Genomic DNA, 18,939 nt, shown 5'->3' with positions numbered 1-18,939 from the left:
GCCTGACAAAAAAAATAGTAATGGAATTCATTCATGCACAAAACCCTGCAGCGTGGATCCAACAACTGATCCTGAGTCAGCTGGACTCACAGGACAAACAAGCAAAAGCTGTGGTGGAAAACTTCATTGGAACCACAAACACAAAGTAACACATTTAAGCACACGTGTCAGAAGCACACGTTCGCTCCTCTGACTGTGAAATTACTACGAGAATATCCAGTGAGCAGCATGAATAGTCTAGTACACACTTGTGTACAGAGACATACTGACTTTCCCACTCCCACTATCTCAGCCAGTTTCCTCATTCATACGTTTGAGTTTGAATCTATCAACCACACACAAGACGAAGGCACTGAAATCTCTTTTTCATTGACAAAATTCTTGAGCCAAAGATATTTAGATATTTTGATTTGGTATGGCCCTAAAACACTTCTAGGCTGCATACCATAGTTTTGTTTCCTAGCTTCTGTGATATTTTTAAGCCAATTTCCATATCTGCAGCTGGTAAAAGCCTACTTTTCTCAACACATGTTATACACAGGTACATTTTCCACCCAGTGCCTACACCAATTGCAATACTGTATGTTATGTGTCTGTGCTCATTCTACACTACCATAAAGTTAACCACAATGGACTAAACCCAACCTCACAAATAACATTTTAATTAGTGGTCTACCCACCGACAGTCTACATTAGCCCCAACTGTTGCTAACAAGTTCCAACTGTCATGTTTGTGTTCTCATAATAAGATCCCACTGTTTCCACCTCTGTCTCTCTCTTACTCTCTGCAACCTTCTCTCTGTCCCACTGTAATCCTATATCTCACTCTTATCTTGCTGGCTGCACTTTATTGGCCCCATGATGCATAATACATGCTTATTTGTTACCAATTAACTCGAAGCTTGACGTATGGCCCCAGTGTATTCCTAACTAAAATCCAGTCAGCTGCAGCGCAAGAATATCAAACCCAGAGGCAACTTGTTAAAAAATTATGCATTCAGAGACCCTGCCAGGAGGGCTTTCAATGTGTGTTTTTCATGCCTTTTGTCTGCATAACCACTTTTCCAAATGTCCAAAACAAAATTTTCTTTTTCTAGGATAATTTTTCCATTTCCATTTGACCCAAGTCAAGTCAAAAAGCCTGTACAACAGCACAACCTCAATGAAACACATTAAGTGTTCTTCAGTGACAACAAATGTCCATGTAGTGCAACAACCATGTTCACTTTCCAGTTGTTTAGAATAAACCATTAAAGTTGTTGTTAATGCAGGTTTCTTTCACTGATTAATCTCAAATTAAGAGCCAGAAAATTATTCAGTGTAGAAATAAAAACAAAAATGAACTACATACATGATGATAAGGACAATAAGTGCTTAGTACATGATTTGATCCTCTATCATAAATCAACTCACAACACTCTGGGGCTCATTATCTGCCTGTTGAGAATCACTATACTAATGGAATTAAAATTGATTATATGGATTATCCACAGAAAAAATGAAATCGCCTGTCAAAGAAAATTAGAAAAAGGCAGCAATCCATATGGATTAATATTTGCTCTAAGTGGTCAATGTCTTTCAGTAATACGTCATGTTAATTCCCTCAAAAGGAGAAAAGCAATATAGAATAGAGTGAACACATTGATTTAGGTGATATAATCAATCAGGTAAAATGGAAAACTCCAAGACAAAAATCAAAGAGTCTTGTCCATATTTGTCATTTTGTTTTTGACATCCTGCCAGTTATTGATGAACAGCTTCAGATACAATAATCATCCTCTGAGATTAAACCTAATCGCAAAGGCTGTTTAGTCTCAGCTCTTTTCCACAGCTGGTCAAATGAGGGTTGGACAAATAACTGCATCCTTATGATTTATGAGAACAATAACCCTGACTACACAGCAACACAGTAAGCAAGGGAATGATTAGAAGCCCAATCTTTCATGGGCAACCAAGTTAATAAGTGTCACTGTCCAAATGCCACAGTTAATGAAGGAACAAGTTATTTTAGGAGGCTAAGCTGCTGTGCACAACCAATTCACCACCACATGACAGAAGAGGGAGTACACAGAATTACCAACATATGCAATAGGATTCTCACACACACACACACACAATTAGGGGGAAGCATATCAATCTGTTTTTTACCTTGCTGGAATAAGGTCCAGGGATGAGCAGTTTCAATGCTTGTCTTTTCAGCTCTGTCAGCCTAGCGTTGCAGTTTTCACACCATATCCCTCTTTCACTACCAGGGGAACTTCCACTGCCTGATCCCGGGGATCCCGTCCCAAAACCTGGGGAGCCACCTAGAGAACCCGGAGACTCTGTCCCAATCCCAGGGGAGATGGTCCCCGGTGATCCAGAGAAGGACCCTGGTGAGGAGATTCCTGAGCCAGGAGACGGGGTGCCCGTGGAGCTTGGCATGGAGCCAGCACCCTCTGGGGCTGGGCGTGTACTGGACCGGGAAGTTTCCTCGTAGGCCTTTCGGTACCATGTGTCCGGGAAAAAGGAGGCAGATTTGGTGGGGGAAGTGTCGGGAACCTGCGCGAAATTAAAAAGAGAAGAAAACTTGACTTATAGGCCCTTTTCACAGCAGAAATTTATTACGAAAAACACAAGTATAATTAATAACATTCATTAATAATAATGGCTACATTCCACTTTTTTGCAGTGTTGGTTCCTGATTTCATGCATGTTGGCTTCCTGGTACAAATAAATGGAACACCATCATTACTGTTATTAGTTACACCTGTGCTTTTCTGCTATGTCAAGTCAAATGTGTGTCATCAAAAAGGCCTATAATGTATTAACATGTGCATTGTAAGAAATACAATTATCAGTCTGTCCACACAACAGGTTGCACTGGGATGAGAATAAAATGATGAGCAAGGGTTGAGAGCTCATGGCTTGTGTTATGCAAATAAAAATAGAATTGTTTGCATCTTGCTACACAGTGTGCAAAACAATGATATATAATCTGTCAAATTAGAAAAAATGTGACCCAAAGCAATATATGAACTTAAATATATTCAGTGAGCTGTTTAAAGGCCAGCTGATCATAAATCCAAATAGCAACAATCAAAAACAAAAATGACTCATCTAATTGTCACCTTGTTAACCTACGTGCCAACAAATGTTATAGAACAGTGGATGCCCTTTATAAATGGTGAATATCCCACAGAGTGTGGCTGTTAGATTAAATGGACCCTGGTTTTCTTTATGTCGATAATACGCACAGCCAGTATAAAACAAAGTAAATTAAAATTATGGCATTAAATCAAATAAAAAGCACACAAACAGGAGGCAATGATAAACATTTACCATGATGCTGCTACAACCCAAGTCAAGGCAGTCAACATATCAGACTCTTCCATTACCGTCTAAACAGGGATCGAGACAGATTCTATGTGTAGACCTGTATTATTTTTCTCTTCTCAGACAGCCACATGCAAACATCAAATGAGCCACAAAGAGCTGAAAGTTGGATCTTTTGTGGCTGGATAAATCCAGTCAGAGAGGAGAGACCCATTGATGTGGTGGTAGCTGGAGAGGTTGGGTACTTTAGCTACTGTAATCCCTCACAAGGGCTATAATATGGCAGCAATGAGTAGGCTGATAGGTAGGAATGCTCAACCATCTCCAAGTAAAGAGGTTGGGTATAATATGAGTCAACCCTGTATTATAAGTCAATGCTTTTAAGTTGTAGGTGGTAGGCAAAGACATGGGTGTGAGTATAATATCTGATTTAGCTGCATGGTCCTCAGTTAGTGATAATTAAGAGAAACTGGGAGCTCTGCCAGTGAAAATGCATGACACTGCATGCACACAAATCTAAAGTGCGCTTTCCCCTGAAAGCTCCAGTCTTCATATTACATCTGTTTCATTCTTACATCAGTCTGTAAGAGGTTATAAAACTACATTTTGCAAGTTAAAGGGGTGTGCAGTATGAGATGATGAGGCACATGCATCACTACATGGATGATAAGTTTTTACATTTACCAGGCTTATAGGTAACTGAGGTGTGCCCACCCCCCCGGATACTGTAATGAATAACCTACCCCATATTTTCTGCTCCGGCTGCTCACAGACCTCTCTTTGGTCCCCGACAGTGAAGTCATGTTGGAGGTGAGCGGAGGGGAGGAGGAGAGGAGAGGAGAGGAGAGGAGAAAGGACCTCTGCTGCTGTTTCACATTCAAAAGGAGACCACCGGATCGATTTCAATTAACTATACGCCCCTGCAGTTTGCTCTTCTCAATCTGGAGGCAACCTCACCACTTAAATGCATGTGGAAACTGGTTACATCCCCATTTCGTCGACAAGAAAAAAAAACAAAATCCTAGGTGATCTTGCTGTTTTTGTTGCTTCGAAAGAAAACCCTCGAATCACTTCTAAAAAAAAACCAGACTGATAATTCATACAGGTCGCGCAAAAGAAAGCGGACCGCTCCCTGTCAGCAGAGTCTGCTCTGCGCTGGATGAGGCTCTCTGCTCAACAGACTGCTCAACGGACTGGCATCGCACTCAGCCCAGCCTCTCTCCATCAGCTCTGCGTCTGCGGCTGGCCAGGTGGGTAAAACAAAAGCCCCCCCGGGGAAAATTCCGACGCACGGCTCAAGTCACATGAGCTAACGACAAAGTCACGACTCATTAGATCTAGTAAGATCCCTCTAATGCAGATCACAGCTAACCTTCCCGGTTGTTCATACTCAAAGTGTCACTGTCCCTACCCTCCTGTTGACTTCCCGGGGCTCCGCAATCTGCTGAAGCCAGCAGCGGACTGAAGACACAGGAGAGAGGCGCACATCTGGATGAGGGCGGGGCCTCCCTGCCCCTCACCAACCTCAGACCAACACACACCCAGCGAATCCGGCTGAGCAGCAGGTAAACCGCTGCCTGTTTGGGAAAACTGAACTTTTTACAATTTCTTTACTATGTTATAATTAGGAGGATGTGATTGTTGGACTTAAAGATAGATTCTGAGAAATTGTACGATAATATGAGAGATATTAAGGTCATGTTCTCAGTAATTTATCTGATAGTCTGAGGGTTTAACTGCTTTGGGGGAGTTTTCATTGTATTATTAAATAACCTAACAAGTCTTGGTCTTATTCCATATGTATTTATTTTATTTTAAATTAGACGACATATTTAAATTTAATAGCCTTTTTGGACTTTTGGATTTTTGGACTTTCTTTTTGGAGCCGTCAGCAGCCTATTTCTATAATCCTGGCTACAGTCCTGAGCACTTCCACTTTAAAGTATAGGTTACAGATTTCTAAGTCTGTTGCTCACAAAGAGGTGAGGAGATGAAGAAAAGCAGAGCTTGAGAGGCAACTGAGATGTGGACCGGACAAGGATGTGGACAAATGAGGTGACTGATGATTGTCATGATGTCTCTAATAGTTCAACATTCAGTATGTACACTGAATCCCCCTTTTTACATAACTTACTTTCTGGACCCACATGCCCTCACAAAGATTACCTACAATCATCTTTGTCAGTCAGAAGGTTCATCTCGCTGGTCCTTCAACTGGATTAAGTGTATGTGGAATGCCAATATAAGGAAAAAGTTACAAGAGGAGTAATCTCTCTAATGTCTCCAAAGGAGGAGACACCCCTGCATAGAGTCACTGAAGTGGTTTTAAGAACCATTGTACTGTAAAAGAGAGCAGTTTATGAGCAGTTATACAGTGCCCTCTGCTGTGTGATACAGTTATTGCTGGAGACAAACAGACACCCAGCAGCTGAGTGAATAAACTTTATTTATATAGCACTCCAAAGTGCTTCACAATTGAAAATAAAAATGCCTAACAGTACATAGCATGAAAACAGCAAGTAAAAATATGATTCATAAAACGGAAACAGACACTCAAAAATAAAAGCAATATAAACAAACAAAGCTAAATTAATAGACAAATAAAACCAATAAGATTTCCAGAGCAACGCACTTATAAAAACAGCCTATACAAGTGGGTTTTTAAAAGTTTTCTTTAAATGTGGTTCAGTTGACCTGACAGTGAGGGGGAGGCAACTAAAACGGTAAAAGCACAGTCCCTCTTTGTTTTGAGCCTGAAAAGTGGGACATTGGTTTATAAGTTCAGAAATATAAGAGAGTGCGATGCCATGGAGGGCTTTGAATGTGATCAGGAGCATCTTGAACTGAATTCTGAAGCGTACAGGAAGCCAATGTAAGTGAATGGGTGGTAATATACTCTGTTTGTTTAGTATTTGTCAAAAACCTAACTGCCATGTCCTGACCAGTTGAAGTCAAGCAATTGCAGACTCACTTAAACAAGGTCAGTTTCACAGACAAGGCTTAGATTACGCAAGGAGTAGGCCTTAATGTGTAAACTAGGACATTTAAGTAGCTTTCATGAACGTGGCTTAAGTTTGGCTCAGTTAGTCTCATTAGGTTAAGTATGAGCACATGCTATTGGTCTAATGATGCTCATAAAAACCCGAAATGGAATAGAAGTATTCAAATGTTTTTATTGGGTTTTCAAACATTTACATATTGTACATTGTACCAACATCTGCATCTCAACCACCCCACCCACCTGGGAGACTGGCCAACACACAAAGAGTGGAAAAAACAGAAAAATAATAAATAATAATTAAAAAATAATAATAGCAATAATAATAAAAATGTTGAGAGTGCAGAATATATTTTTTTAAAACATGCTAACAGAAAATAATTAAATACAATAGAGATTCTACAGCGATTGTACAAAGTTATGGTTATTAGTTACAGGCATTACGTTATATTTCTTGTAGTTTTGACATTATTGTAGTAGTCCAGGAATGGTTGCCATTTATTAACCGAGCTCTGAGTGGTATAAATGAACCATTACTTCCTCAACCCAGCGGCTATGCATGGAGGTGGGGGTGGGGGGTGGGCATGGGGGTGGGGGGTGGCGGGGGCGCTAGACTTCCAATTATATGAAATGAGACATCTTGCTAAAAGCAACGGGAAGGCAACAGCATGGGCCTGGGCTTGAGAGAGATTCAGATCTCTATGAGAAACGCCAAAAACTGCCAAACTTGGCTCTGGATCTATGGTGAATATTTCAAAGACCTTGGCCCAAAATTGCCTTGGGCAAGCCCAAAAAGAGTGAATAAGAGTTGCTGGGTCTTGGTTGCACCGTTGACAGGTTGGGTGGAATTCTGGATAGAGTTGGGCAAGTCTACCCCTGGACAGATGGAGTGTGTGAAATATTTTAAATTGGATCAGACTATGCCTGACACATATGGAGGTTGTGTGGATCATTGCAATGGATGATTTCCAGATTTCATCTGAAATCCTATCACCAAAGTTTTCTTCCCATTTTGATTTGAGATGATCCAAGGACGGTGAGGCCAGAGGTGAGTTTGAAATGGGAATGTAGAGAAGTTTTTTTTAACAAAGTCCCTGATTTGGAGGTACCTGAAAAAGTGAGATTGTGGAATGCCAAATCCTCTGACTATTAAATATTACTATTAAAATATTGTCTTTGAACAAGTTTGTCACTTTGCTCAGGCCATGTCTGCTGCAATGCCATATCCAAAACTGAGGGTGTAAAAAGTGGGTTATTAGTGAATGGCATGCAGGAGAATGCTTGTCTTAGCCCAAAGTGGGTCCTGCACTGTGCCCAGACTTTTAAGGAGCCTTTAATAACTGGGTTTCCTGCAACCTTCAAATTAATAGGTAGCGGAGCGCAAACTAAGGATCCTAAGTTTGCAGGGCCATTAAAGCTCCTTTCCATGTTTGCCCACTTCTGACCACTCTGAACTTCTGGCATTTAAATCCAGTAAGCTATCTTATGTATATTTGCTGCCCAGTAGTAGAAACATTTAGAGGGCCAAATCACCTTTCCTCCTTGTGACGTTGAAGAAAAATCCTCTTTATTCTAGGGGTAGTTTTATTCCATACAAAAAAAGTTCTTATATTTTTATCCAACTCCTTAAAAATGCTTTAGGTGGGTATCATCTGAAATAAGAATAATAATTAAGGCACAATTTACATCTTTACAGAGTTGATTCTCCCTGCTAGGGATATGGGGATGGCACACCAGTGCTGAAGGTCTTATTTAGCTCTATCAAGAGCAGGTTTAAAGTTATGTTTTACGAGGTCTCTATATTTTATAGTAACTGTTACTCTGAGATAGGTAAAACTGTCACAACTTACTTTGAATGAGTATAGCTCAAATGACATTAGCTTTGCTTGTTCATTTACAGGAAAGAGCAGCAGGGTTTATCTTATAAGCTTTTGTACAGAACAAACATTATCAAAGCAAAAATCAGCCATAATGAATACATTCCATATATAAATGCACCTCATCTAGCTAAAATGCTGTGATGTGAAAGCAACTCTTTGTGCAAGTCCTTGTTGGTCACTGCCTGCCTCAGACATGGGCACATCTGCTTGATCTTGATCTTCCATTGTCCTGATCTTCCATTGGAGGATCAGAGCAGCAATGCTGATTCGGGTACGTGGTTGTGCAACACAGCTGTAGCAATGATCACTGTGCAGCATCTTCTTGGCTTGAAATGAAGTGTATTGCGTAAACAAATCGATTTTTCCATACTCCAAACATATGCTCATATGCTCTAGTGCAGATATGAGCTCTGTTATATCTTTGCTGCTCAGCTGCTTTGGGATTTATGTATGGAGGGAATAAAAAGTTACTCTGACCATATCCACTGTCACCAAGCAGTAGTTCTCCATGTTGTCCTCTCTGAAACTGAGCACACAATGATGAGTTGAGAAAAATCCTTGAATCGTGGCAAAGGGACGGCAGAATGAATGGAACAAAGAAAGTAAAGGAAGATGTCTTTTTGGAAATAAACCATTAGTCACGAGTGCAGGGTCTGGAGGACAAAATAGGAGAGAGGGGAGAATTATAACTAGATAAAGGAATGGTCATACTGGACTAAACATTCTCTCTATGGGAAAGTATAATAATGGAAAGTGTGAATATTGTGGAGAGGAAGAAACAGTGGACCATGTTTTATTGTGCTACCAGAAGTAGAGAGAGAGAGAGATAGAGAAGTTTTAAATGCACTAAGAAAGACTATTGTTTAAAAAAAAAAATCTTCAAGTGACAAGTGTTGGAAAAGAGTATTTAAGATCAACAAGATTAATGAACAGAGGCTGAGAAATATTAGTGTTAGTTATTAATTTATTTTTGTTTTCATTTGGTTCCTTTTTATTTATTTAAATATGACTATTGCGTTTATTGTTTTGATTGTAATTCTTTGGTTGAAGTATTAAAGAGAGGGTATATCTTTAGTTCACACTCCAGATCAGTGGTGGCAGTAATGCATTCGAAAGCTGTTTGCCAACCGCTAATAAAACCAAGGCTGTGTTTCATTAGTGGTTCAACTTCACCTCATCCACTTCCCTCAGTTGTTGGTAACAGCACGTTGCAAAGAGAGAGCAGAGGGAAAGTGGGTGGACGAGGATGTAAATGCAATGCACTTGCACCTGCAGTCAGTTCTCAACATAATGAGGAGCTCTGTCTCCTCTTCTGACCCTTAAATACCATAATAACATAAACCAACACTATTGCATGTCCTAACATTACTATAATGTGAAAACGATGTGCAAAACAGCATATTTCGGTAACGTGGGTTTCTAAATGCAAACAATGGAGAATTGTAACATTCTAGTGAAGTAATTGCATAAAGCAAATTCCATAGTATGACAAAAATTGGATTTCAACATGATTACTCTGATTATCTGGATAGTGTAACTTACACTTGTAGATTGTTTGCTCAGACACTCTTTCTGTTTGTTCCAATCATAAACATTTATTTATGTATTTTATTTGTTTATCACAAAACTGAACAGTACTAAACATCAATAGACATATATGCCAAGGGATAAGCAGTAAATAAATGATATAATGAGAGAAGAAAAAAGAGAAAGAAAAAAAAAGTTCAGCAGACTATTATGAAATTTACACATACTAAGAGTTTTTAAGGCTTTGGGGTTTATAGACTGTTGAAGAGTTTTTATGTGTTGTGGCATTTCATTTATTAAAAAAAGGTTTTCTGTTACAAAATGTATTTTTGTGAATGTGAAATTTTGCTAAGATAATAAAAAGATTTATAATATAATACTATTTTTGTTCTGAAGTCCAGACGACATAAAAAAAACAGCACATCTTTGTATGATAGTAAAAACTGAACAGAAACGTTACAACGAGTTTGTTGGGAAAATTCTTTCTAAAACATAACAGTGTAAGGACATAAGGACATCACTATTTAAAACATCTGTTTTAAATAGTAAAAAACAGCAGCTCGTTGACGTCATAGTGGAAATGACGGGAAACCGCAATGCACAGTAGTTAATCTGCAGCGCTGAGTGACCATCGTTGATCACTCGCTCCTGAGTTTGCAACTGCAACACTTGTCATTCTGCCGAGGGAAGTCAGCGGGGGTATGTTGACCGATTAATGAGACGCAGCCCAAAAGAAGAAGAAGAAGAAGAAGAAGCAGAAGAAGAGTGAACGCATGCGCGTTCCCGCGTTGGGTACACTTCCTATCAGAGGGTTAGTATTTTGGCACGACACCTATCCTATCTGTTCCTCCGTGGTGAACAGGAGTTGTGTGTGCGACTTGTTGATTTCACTATAGTAATGTCAAATGTTTGATACTTGATCGCAGATGTGACGCAGCTGTGTTTAGCAGTTCCTCATGTGTGCAGGCCCGACGATGTCCGAAGTCTTTAATTAACTTACAGAAACTGGACGCTAACGATCTAAGCGAAAGGTTGAATGTAAAAAATTTTAAGGTAGGTAACTTAGGTGACTAGTTTATCTGGGTTACTGTTTAATTTTGCTGAGGTAAAACTTGTCAATCGCGTTCATGGTTCAATCTCCAAGTTTGTGGAGGCTCATTAGTTACCTACCAGCTATAACCTGGTACATAACGCAATTAACGTTTCATGTTTATGTCACGTGATATGCGTTAGCGAGAGGATGTCATCGTAATAATTAACGTTACTTCCTCGACTGTGCACATGTCTGTGTAAGCACCAGCAAAAAATGCTCAGGATTTTTGCTGGTGCTTGTGTTTACCACCTAACTTACATGCTACATGCTAGTAGTCACAAGAACGATGTCATGTCTCAGCTCGTCCGCTTCACGACTAGCAACCTTAACTAACCTTAACTGCCGTGTAAACTCACAGCACATGTCGTGATGTGTCATTAATACACTTAACGTTGATATTATGTTGGTTTAACATGGTGTTTGCACTCTCATATTGTGACTGCTAAGTACTGTAATGCTAGGCCTTCTGTGGAAAACTGTTGAACTGTCCAGTCTGTCTTGCAGTAACGTGAACGTACGCAGGGAGGCACTGTTGTAAATGTTATGTTTGACACGAAGGAGAATTAGTCTTTAAGGCCTTAACAACTGTGGTGGTAAGCTAGTTTGCGACATTAGGTAATGCAAAGTATGTTATGATCCTGTTTTTTCCTGTATTCAAATTTAGTATAATAAAGAACGTTTAAAAAGATCTCGTTTTCATGGCGACAGGCGTTTCCTGTATGCCCATTAAGTTACCTGGCGTCTGTATTTAAACGCATGTATTTATTGCAGCGTGAAAACTGGCATTCGTCTCGTGGCCAAAAACAAAAATACCTTAAGGGACTGTACGACCTTCTCAGTGTCTTCCAGCAGAGGCCAAAAGTTGTAGGTTGGTTGAATAATATTTCCTGACCTTTCCCTCACTCTCCTCTGTTACAGCTGTCAAACCTTTAACCTGCCTGTCACCTTCACTGGAGACACGCAGATGAATGAAATCAGCCCTGATTCATGTCTGATCTTGATAATCCACTGAACTCAAGGGGAAATCTTTCCAGCGAGAGGACTGCACCAAGTCTTAGAACAATGAAAGGTAGCCAATCTTGTCAAGTCACTTTCTGATTTTTGTAAACAATTATAAAGCTAAAGCTGACACAAGAGGGTCATGCAAGTCTACATATGAAGCAAATCTAAATCGCAAAAGAGTCATGACCGTGTATACTATAATTAAACCCACCAAAATACAATATACATCTTTCAGGGGGAACTCGGAAAACCAGAAAAAGGGATCCTAAAATGACCTCAACAGAAACAGTTAACTCAGAAACTCTTTCATCTCAAGCCACAGAGGAATCAAGTGCTCTGCCAGGCTGTGATCTTACCATTGACAGCCAGTCTGCTGCATGTCCCTTATCAAGTACTCCAAAAAGAAGCAGGAGACAAACAGCACAGATACAAGGAGCCTACCAGACCTCCACACCAGTCCGCAGCTCAGCCATTGACAACCCGTCCAACACCTCCACATCACCTGCTGGAGCAAAACAAGTAGAGCTAGAGTGCACTAAGTTCACCAAACAGTTAAAGGTGTTTGATCATATCTTTCCTGATCATGTTTTTTATTTCTGAATTCTTAGTCCACATATTTTTTTGCAGTTAATTTCAGTGCTATTCCTCAGCTCCTCTTACATTTGTTCTGTCGCAGACATCCGAGGGAGATTCGCCATGCAGTCAATCAGACTCTCAGAGCAGATTTAGGAGGGGTCGTTCGGCCCAGCGAAGACAAGCTAGAAAAAGTGCAACAAAGGAACCAACGCAGACTGGCAGTCAAAGCAATGGTCCTCCAGCCAAGTGCCGGCGTCGCAGGAAACAGGAAATGGAGACAGAGAATTCAGAAATAGACACTACTACTCAGTCATCAGAACGTTGTAGACCAAGATTTGAGCTGAAGAAGCCTGATGAAGCAGAGCAAGGTAAATCATCTTAGTGTCTACCTCATACTGTACAGAGTCAACATAACGCTTGTCAGATTTCCCTCACAATCTAAAGTCATCTAATGGTTGCAGAATCTGTCTTAAATATATTGTTCTGTGTTGATTTTAATCTGTTAGGGTAGCAACTACTGCTTGTAGAGCATCTTACAATTTAAAATAATTCAGGTGAGAAAAGTTTTCTGTTCTAATTCTGTGTTATTGCTGTCCTCCCCTACACCCCCACCCTCCCCAAAAAGATGAGTCTTTGCTGTCTTCAGATCTGTCTATAGAGCTAAGTCACCATGAAGAGCAGCTGCCCTCTTTGTCCTTCCAGGAAGATGAGGAAAGTGAGGAGGAGGAGGCGGAGGAGCTGCCAAGTTTCTTGATGCAGGTGGACAAAAGTGAGCGAGAATGCAGTGATTGAATGCAAATAAGCTCTGCAAGGACTAGAAGTGGACTCAACTGTGTGTTCATACTGTTAATGTTTGTAATCCTTTCTTTCAGAGCCCCCATCCATTACAGAGGGAGTGTTTGTGTGGTGTAAATTTAGAAATTATCCATTCTGGCCTGCATTGGTGAGTGAAAAAAACTGTGGATCATTTATTTCTCATAAGCACAAACCTTACAAGTTTCTAGATGTTACAATACACAATTGTTTCCTAAGATGTTTGCCTATATCTAGATAATCAGCAATCCCTCACATTTGAGAAGCTTGAGGTGACATTTTTCTTAATTAATGACTTAAATAATTAATGACTTATATAAATTGATTAAAGATCATTATGGGCCTGATATATTGGTGACCCAATATACAATCTGCGGTTAAGACTGAACAAAATTTAAAAAAAAAAAAAAAAAACATGAAAGCCTGGTTTGTATATTATTTTAATATTTATTTTTCTCTGCAGGTAAAAAGTGTCAACCGGAAGCTGAGAAAAGCCAGCATCATGTTCATTGATGACCCAATGATTCACCAAAAAAAGGGGTAGAAAATGAGTTATCTTTCTCACTGTTTGCTATTTGTAGTTTAATGCCTGTGTGTTTGTAAAGTGTATTGGACTGCACTGTGGGTTGTAGGGATCTCTAACACTAAATCACACTAATATGTGTTTGTGTTCTGTTTTGTGATTTGTGTTTTGTGAAATGTGGTGTTTTTCTAAAATGCTCTTATGTTTTATCCAGTGTTGTTGTGTTTTGCACCTCAGGGCCACCGTAGATGTGATGTCATTAAACCTGAATGCACAAATCAGAGATATTTAAACAAAATATTGGGTGAATTGCTGGCACACTTTGAAATCATCAGGAGTTTGGTTTTTTTAGTTTGATGTTTGTGTTCTTTGAGGTTTACTGTGGCTCTGAAAACCCTGAAGCCTTTTGACTGTGAAGGAGCTAATGAGCTGGTGGTAAGAGCTACTCATAAATAATACTAATTCATTATTTATGTTTTCCTGACACTGGTGGCAGACTGTTACTGTTTCTCATATTTGGTTTTGTCCTAGTGTAAAGCCAAAGAAAACTATGATGCTGCAATCCAGTGGTCCCTGCAGCTGATAGCAGACTACAGTATACGGATTGGTAAGGGAAGGGGGGGGTGTCCATTTAATGCTTACACAAATAACATTAATGTTTACATGCATTATATAATATTGTTCTGATACCACTGCATTTATAGCAGTATTAATAATGTTTTGTCTTTGTAGCATGTGGCTCCTTTTCTGGCTCCTTCATCGAGTACTTTGCTCATGACATGAGTAAGTTCTGTTGCATAACCTTCATTAACACGGCATCACACAATGAAAACTCAAGTACCCCTGCAGCTCTGGTCCCGACAATGCTCCTTACTATTGGTCTTTTAACTACTCCAGGCTATCCCGTGAGGAGGATGTATCCTCAGGCAGCCTCAGAGAGGTTAACCATCGCCAGTGATTCGATGATGGAGGAGCCATGTGATGATCACAAGGAGGACAGCTTTAGTGAACAGCAGGAAGAGGTCAGCAGGACTTCAAAGAGGTTGCTGCCAGACCGGACCCATGCTGCCCACAACCGCGCTAATGAGAAACTTGTACATTTCATCGTGAAGCAGCGCATGGTGGAGGGACGCCTTCTGGTATGATTAATGGAGACTTTTGTATCCGGTTCTTGGATGAACAAACATTTTCTCAATGCAAATTACTGCAGATCCATGTTGGTGAGCCTTAAACACAGAAACCATTACTGGAGACGACGTGTGTCTTGTAGCACCAAGGCCATCCTAGTTTGCACACTCCGATAAAATGACCATGGATATTTTACTTGGAAGTATACTCCAACTAGATGAACTCCAATGTGTTGCACGTAATGAGAAACATATTTTCATGACTGTAGCTTTAATTGGACATGAAATATGCCTGCTCAGATGATATCACGTCGCAGCATTTAAGCTGATGAGTGTAACATTACAAACCCATTTAGTACTTTACATCAACCAGTTGGCTTTTTCATCCTTTGTTTCACAACATTGAATAGTGGCAAATGTTATTAGGCCGAACAGAAAAATATCTTAAATGTTCAAGCAAAATAACAAATGGATCTTAATTAAGTACAAATATATCATACAATAAATGGATAAGTGGAGATTGTTTGCATGCAATCAAGGTGTGACCCACCTTTTAAGTTAAACACACCTGTTCCTGGATAGTGGATAGTCAGTTTGTGGGTCAAAACGACATCATGAAGGGGCGCCCTGGTAGCTGAGTAGTTACTGCACATGCCACGTTATGGCAACGTCCCTGGTTCAACTCCAGCTAGGGATCCTTGTTGCATGCCCCGCTCACTTCCCTTGTTTCCTGTCTGCTTTTCTACTATCAGCTATCCGTTAAAGGAAAAAAATCAGGAAAAGGACAGCTGCAAATCTACCCAGTACAGGCCATCCTCGAGCACTGCATGTTCATAGGAACAGGGCACTAGTGATCTAGTGATGTAGGCCACTACGAGTGTCCTGGAGTGGTTGAGTCAAGACCTCAGGAATATGTGGCGAATAACAAATTGCTGCTCACTCACGGTCACTGTTAATCGAGAGTGCTCAACCAGTTTTGCAAAGACAGATGGGACATGCCCAGATATGCCAGGCTGAAACAAACATGTCCACATAGATTCTATGTTGTAGTTGCCGCCAAAGGTGCCTCTACTAAAGAAGCGGGTGCATATTTATCCATGCAAATATCTTGTTGATGGTGTTTGTTGCACATAATTATTTTGTTTTGTATGTTACGGTAAATTCTTTCCTGTTGTGTGAAAGAAATACCAATGACCTCCACTGTGAGATTTCAATGTGGTGAAACAATAAGCTATTGTTAAAAATGTGGTTAATATTTTTAATAGGTATTGTATGTAGCACTTAAAAATCCCCTCTAGAAATGTTTGAAGACATATAATACTCTCTTGAATAATAATTAGTGTCTTTTCTCCACAAAAAAAGTTAAATTATCCAGTTAAAAATATGACATTTACTCCTTCTCCCTCATTTAAGAATCTATGAATGTGTAAATATTGTTCATTTCACAAGTTTAACTGCTGGACACAAGACTACTTCTACACTGAAAAGTCTATTCTCAGTGTACATGCACTGGACATTTCTAGTTTCCACATAACACTTGTGTAGGTTGCACACTGGAGCATGTTAGCTTTTAAATTAGTTGTGATGTCACAAAATCCTGCTTTTGAAGGGAAGCCTCCCTCAGCAGATGAATGTGAAAACAGCCTTCTAGTGTCAAACTCTGCGCATCAGTACATCATTCACAATGAAGATCCAACATCCAAGTGATGTAACAATAAGCAAAACACATTTTTGAATGGAGGGGGGACTTTAAAGTATCCATAAAAAGCACCAATCCCTGCTTGAATAAAGTCCACTTTTCTTGTATCACTCCCCTTACAGGCTGTGATCCGTGGGCAGCAGCAGTCCAGATGGCTTCACTCCTTCCAGAGTGCTAATCGGAGACGGGTGGTGAACAGACGGGTGGTGAACATATACTTAGAAGATGACCAGCAGTTGGACCAAGTCTATTGGTACCTAAATGAGCTCTACACAACGGCTGTGAACGCTCCCTGCCTGGTTGAGGTGAAATCTATGGAACGTGTGCCCTTTGTCCTGGATGTGCTTCTTCCTGAGGTGAGTTAAAGCTTTCATCAGTGCTCATCTGTGTGTTTTATTTGTTTTTCTATTATGGACTGGTATCTCTTCTGATACGCAGGTTACAGTTTGTGGTACAGGTTTGTAAGATTGTTGTCTTACTGTGCAGGCCATCATCTATGCCATAGCTGGGGTGGACAATATCTCAGTAAAAAAGGCAGAAGAGAAGTACCTAAAAGGACGATGTATAAGTAACAGGTAAGAGTTTGATGAGTTTGACTAAAAAGAATCAATTATTTACACTAAGGACTAAATATGATTAATGAATGTTGCTCTTCCATCTCTTTTCGTTGTAGAGAAAGACAGGAGTTTGACTTGATGATTGAGCGGCAGATGAAGAAAAAGTCACTTCATCAGAATTCTGCACTATTCTCTGACGCCATCAGTTAGAGGACTGAGTATTGTAAAAGAAGGAATTATTTTCACATTTGTTTTTTTTCAAGAATGTTTTGTTTATAGCTGAGTCTGTATGCTATGTTGGCTTTACAATCAGGATCCAATCCTCTCTGCTCTGCCTTTTTTTTTTTTAAGACTTGCCATTGTAAATACTCAATCTCAGTCTAAAATCTGTTGGAAAGTGACATAAGCTGTATTTTAAATGAGTATATTACAGTAATGACTGTTCCCTGAAAATATATACACACTGCCAAATTGCATGTTAAATAACTGCCTATGCTTGTGTGCTTACTACTTTTTTAAATTTTTTTTATAAACCAATCCAACAGGAATGGTTCTCACACACTAAAGGACGAACAAGTGCCAAATAAAAACAACGACACTATACCCCAGGTGACACGTTAACCCAACAGCACAACTGCTAGGGGGATCAGGGCAAAAATTAGCAATTAGGCGGCCATTGGCTGACCTCACGTCCTTCTGCTCTCTGTGCAGTGTGTATGTACCCAGTCATCTTCAGGTGCCAAGCACACAGCAGATGGTAGCTTCAGTATTATTTTGCCCAGAAACCTGAAAACCAAAGAATAATCCTGCAACATCATTTAGTCCCAGATTCACTACTGTATCTGTCAGTTATCATTTATTTGGGAGTATGTATCATGAATGCACAATATCAATTGAAATTTATGAATACTATATTTTGACACAGCCCCCCACCCCTCCACCCCCAAACATCCAGATTACAAAAACATTTCATATTCTAGTGGTATGCAGCAACGCAGAATGTTTGTTTTGTGATTGTTTTATCTGCTGACATTATTTCAGTAGGGCTTGTGTGTAAAAATGTATGCTGAAATGACACAAGGGGATAAATCTGCTACCATAACACTGGACTTCAGGCAGCTTCTTCTTTCATGGTGTGAGACTGCTTAACACAAGATTACCATTAATGAGTACCAAGAAGCATCACTCCTATGATCTGCCTTGTAAAGATCCTCCAAATTTTGCATTGCATTAAACTTTTTGTTGTTTTTAGTTTTTTTGTGGTCATAGCTCAACTCTTAATCCAACCCAGGAAGTTTTGCAACATGCACAACTTCCTTTTTCTTCTACGTATTCTTAGTATCACATTTCTCATTCAGCGCGAGTGCATTACAATGTCACTTGTGCAAACTTTGTGAACTTTAAGCAACTTGTATCCAACTTTTGTTTTCACTATTGATGTACAATATCAATATCAATACAATATCATGACAATTGTCAGGCATCTACATTGTTGTCCTGATGTTTGTGTATACAGTCTTTCCATTTACTTAGATTAGAGAGCAGCTCCCTAATTTATTGTAGTCTTCATTTTTTATGTTTCAAATGTATTTTTTTAACTTTTCCTCTAAAATATCCAGCATGAGGGGGGGCACCCTCACATTTCATCGTGCATTTTTGTTTTTTTGTAATGACAATAAACCTTGACTCTTATTTAAAAAGTATTTATGACATAATTTTTAAGGAGAAAATGTCCCGTTAGCCTCCAGTGTATTCTTTGCATACAGGGTTTCTTCAACTGACCTTTCAGAAAAGTTGAAACATAATGAGATGACAACAGATAAGATATA

General features: G+C 39.7%; 2 protein-coding genes across 5 annotated transcripts in view; one reads left to right on the top strand and one right to left on the bottom strand.

Annotated features, from left to right (window-relative positions):
* Window positions 1-5,058, bottom strand: part of kif26ba (kinesin family member 26Ba) — an 85,506-nt gene extending 80,448 nt beyond the window's left edge. Inside the window, exons 1-2 of the mRNA XM_044346273.1 lie at window positions 4,059-5,058; window positions 2,149-2,541 (exon numbers count right to left, since the gene is read on the bottom strand). Coding sequence (XP_044202208.1) covers window positions 2,149-2,541; window positions 4,059-4,118 — 453 coding nt within the window. The 5' untranslated portion in view covers window positions 4,119-5,058. The remainder of the gene's footprint in view (window positions 1-2,148; window positions 2,542-4,058) is intronic.
* Window positions 5,059-10,378: 5,320 nt separating this feature from the next.
* si:dkey-127k13.1 (PWWP domain-containing DNA repair factor 3B) lies at window positions 10,379-18,361 on the top strand. Of its 4 annotated transcripts, XM_044346252.1 has the most exons (15): window positions 10,379-10,531; window positions 10,647-10,773; window positions 11,732-11,882; window positions 12,051-12,373; window positions 12,492-12,759; window positions 13,017-13,160; window positions 13,264-13,334; window positions 13,668-13,744; window positions 14,102-14,162; window positions 14,259-14,334; window positions 14,460-14,510; window positions 14,625-14,866; window positions 16,676-16,909; window positions 17,040-17,128; window positions 17,227-18,361. In XM_044346252.1, the coding sequence occupies exons 3-15, from the start codon at window positions 11,801-11,803 to the stop codon at window positions 17,318-17,320; spliced, it is 1,812 nt and encodes a 603-aa protein (XP_044202187.1). In that variant the 5' UTR covers window positions 10,379-10,531; window positions 10,647-10,773; window positions 11,732-11,800; the 3' UTR covers window positions 17,321-18,361. The 4 variants fall into 4 exon arrangements, with proteins under 4 accessions (XP_044202187.1, XP_044202179.1, XP_044202170.1 ...); XM_044346244.1 differs by lacking the exon at window positions 10,647-10,773; XM_044346235.1 differs by lacking the exon at window positions 10,379-10,531 and having other exon boundaries at window positions 10,543-10,773.
* The last annotated feature ends 578 nt before the right edge of the window (window positions 18,362-18,939 follow it).

This window comes from Thunnus albacares, chromosome 1, assembly GCF_914725855.1.
Source record: "Thunnus albacares chromosome 1, fThuAlb1.1, whole genome shotgun sequence".
Classification (NCBI taxonomy): Eukaryota; Metazoa; Chordata; class Actinopteri; order Scombriformes; family Scombridae; genus Thunnus; species Thunnus albacares.
The sequence above is the reverse complement of the archived record's forward strand: the minus strand, read 5'-3'. Positions and strand labels throughout refer to the sequence as shown.

Excerpts from the sequence above, each read along its gene's own strand:
- si:dkey-127k13.1 (XM_044346244.1), top strand. The coding sequence starts at position 11,801 with ATGTCTGATCTTGATAATCCACTGAACTCAAGGGGAAATCTTTCCAGC. Across the intron at positions 11,883-12,050 it reads AAGTCTTAGAACAATGAAAG|GGGGAACTCGGAAAACCAGA; the intron begins GTAGCCAATCTT and ends TACATCTTTCAG. Across the intron at positions 12,760-13,016 it reads GCCTGATGAAGCAGAGCAAG|ATGAGTCTTTGCTGTCTTCA; the intron begins GTAAATCATCTT and ends CTCCCCAAAAAG.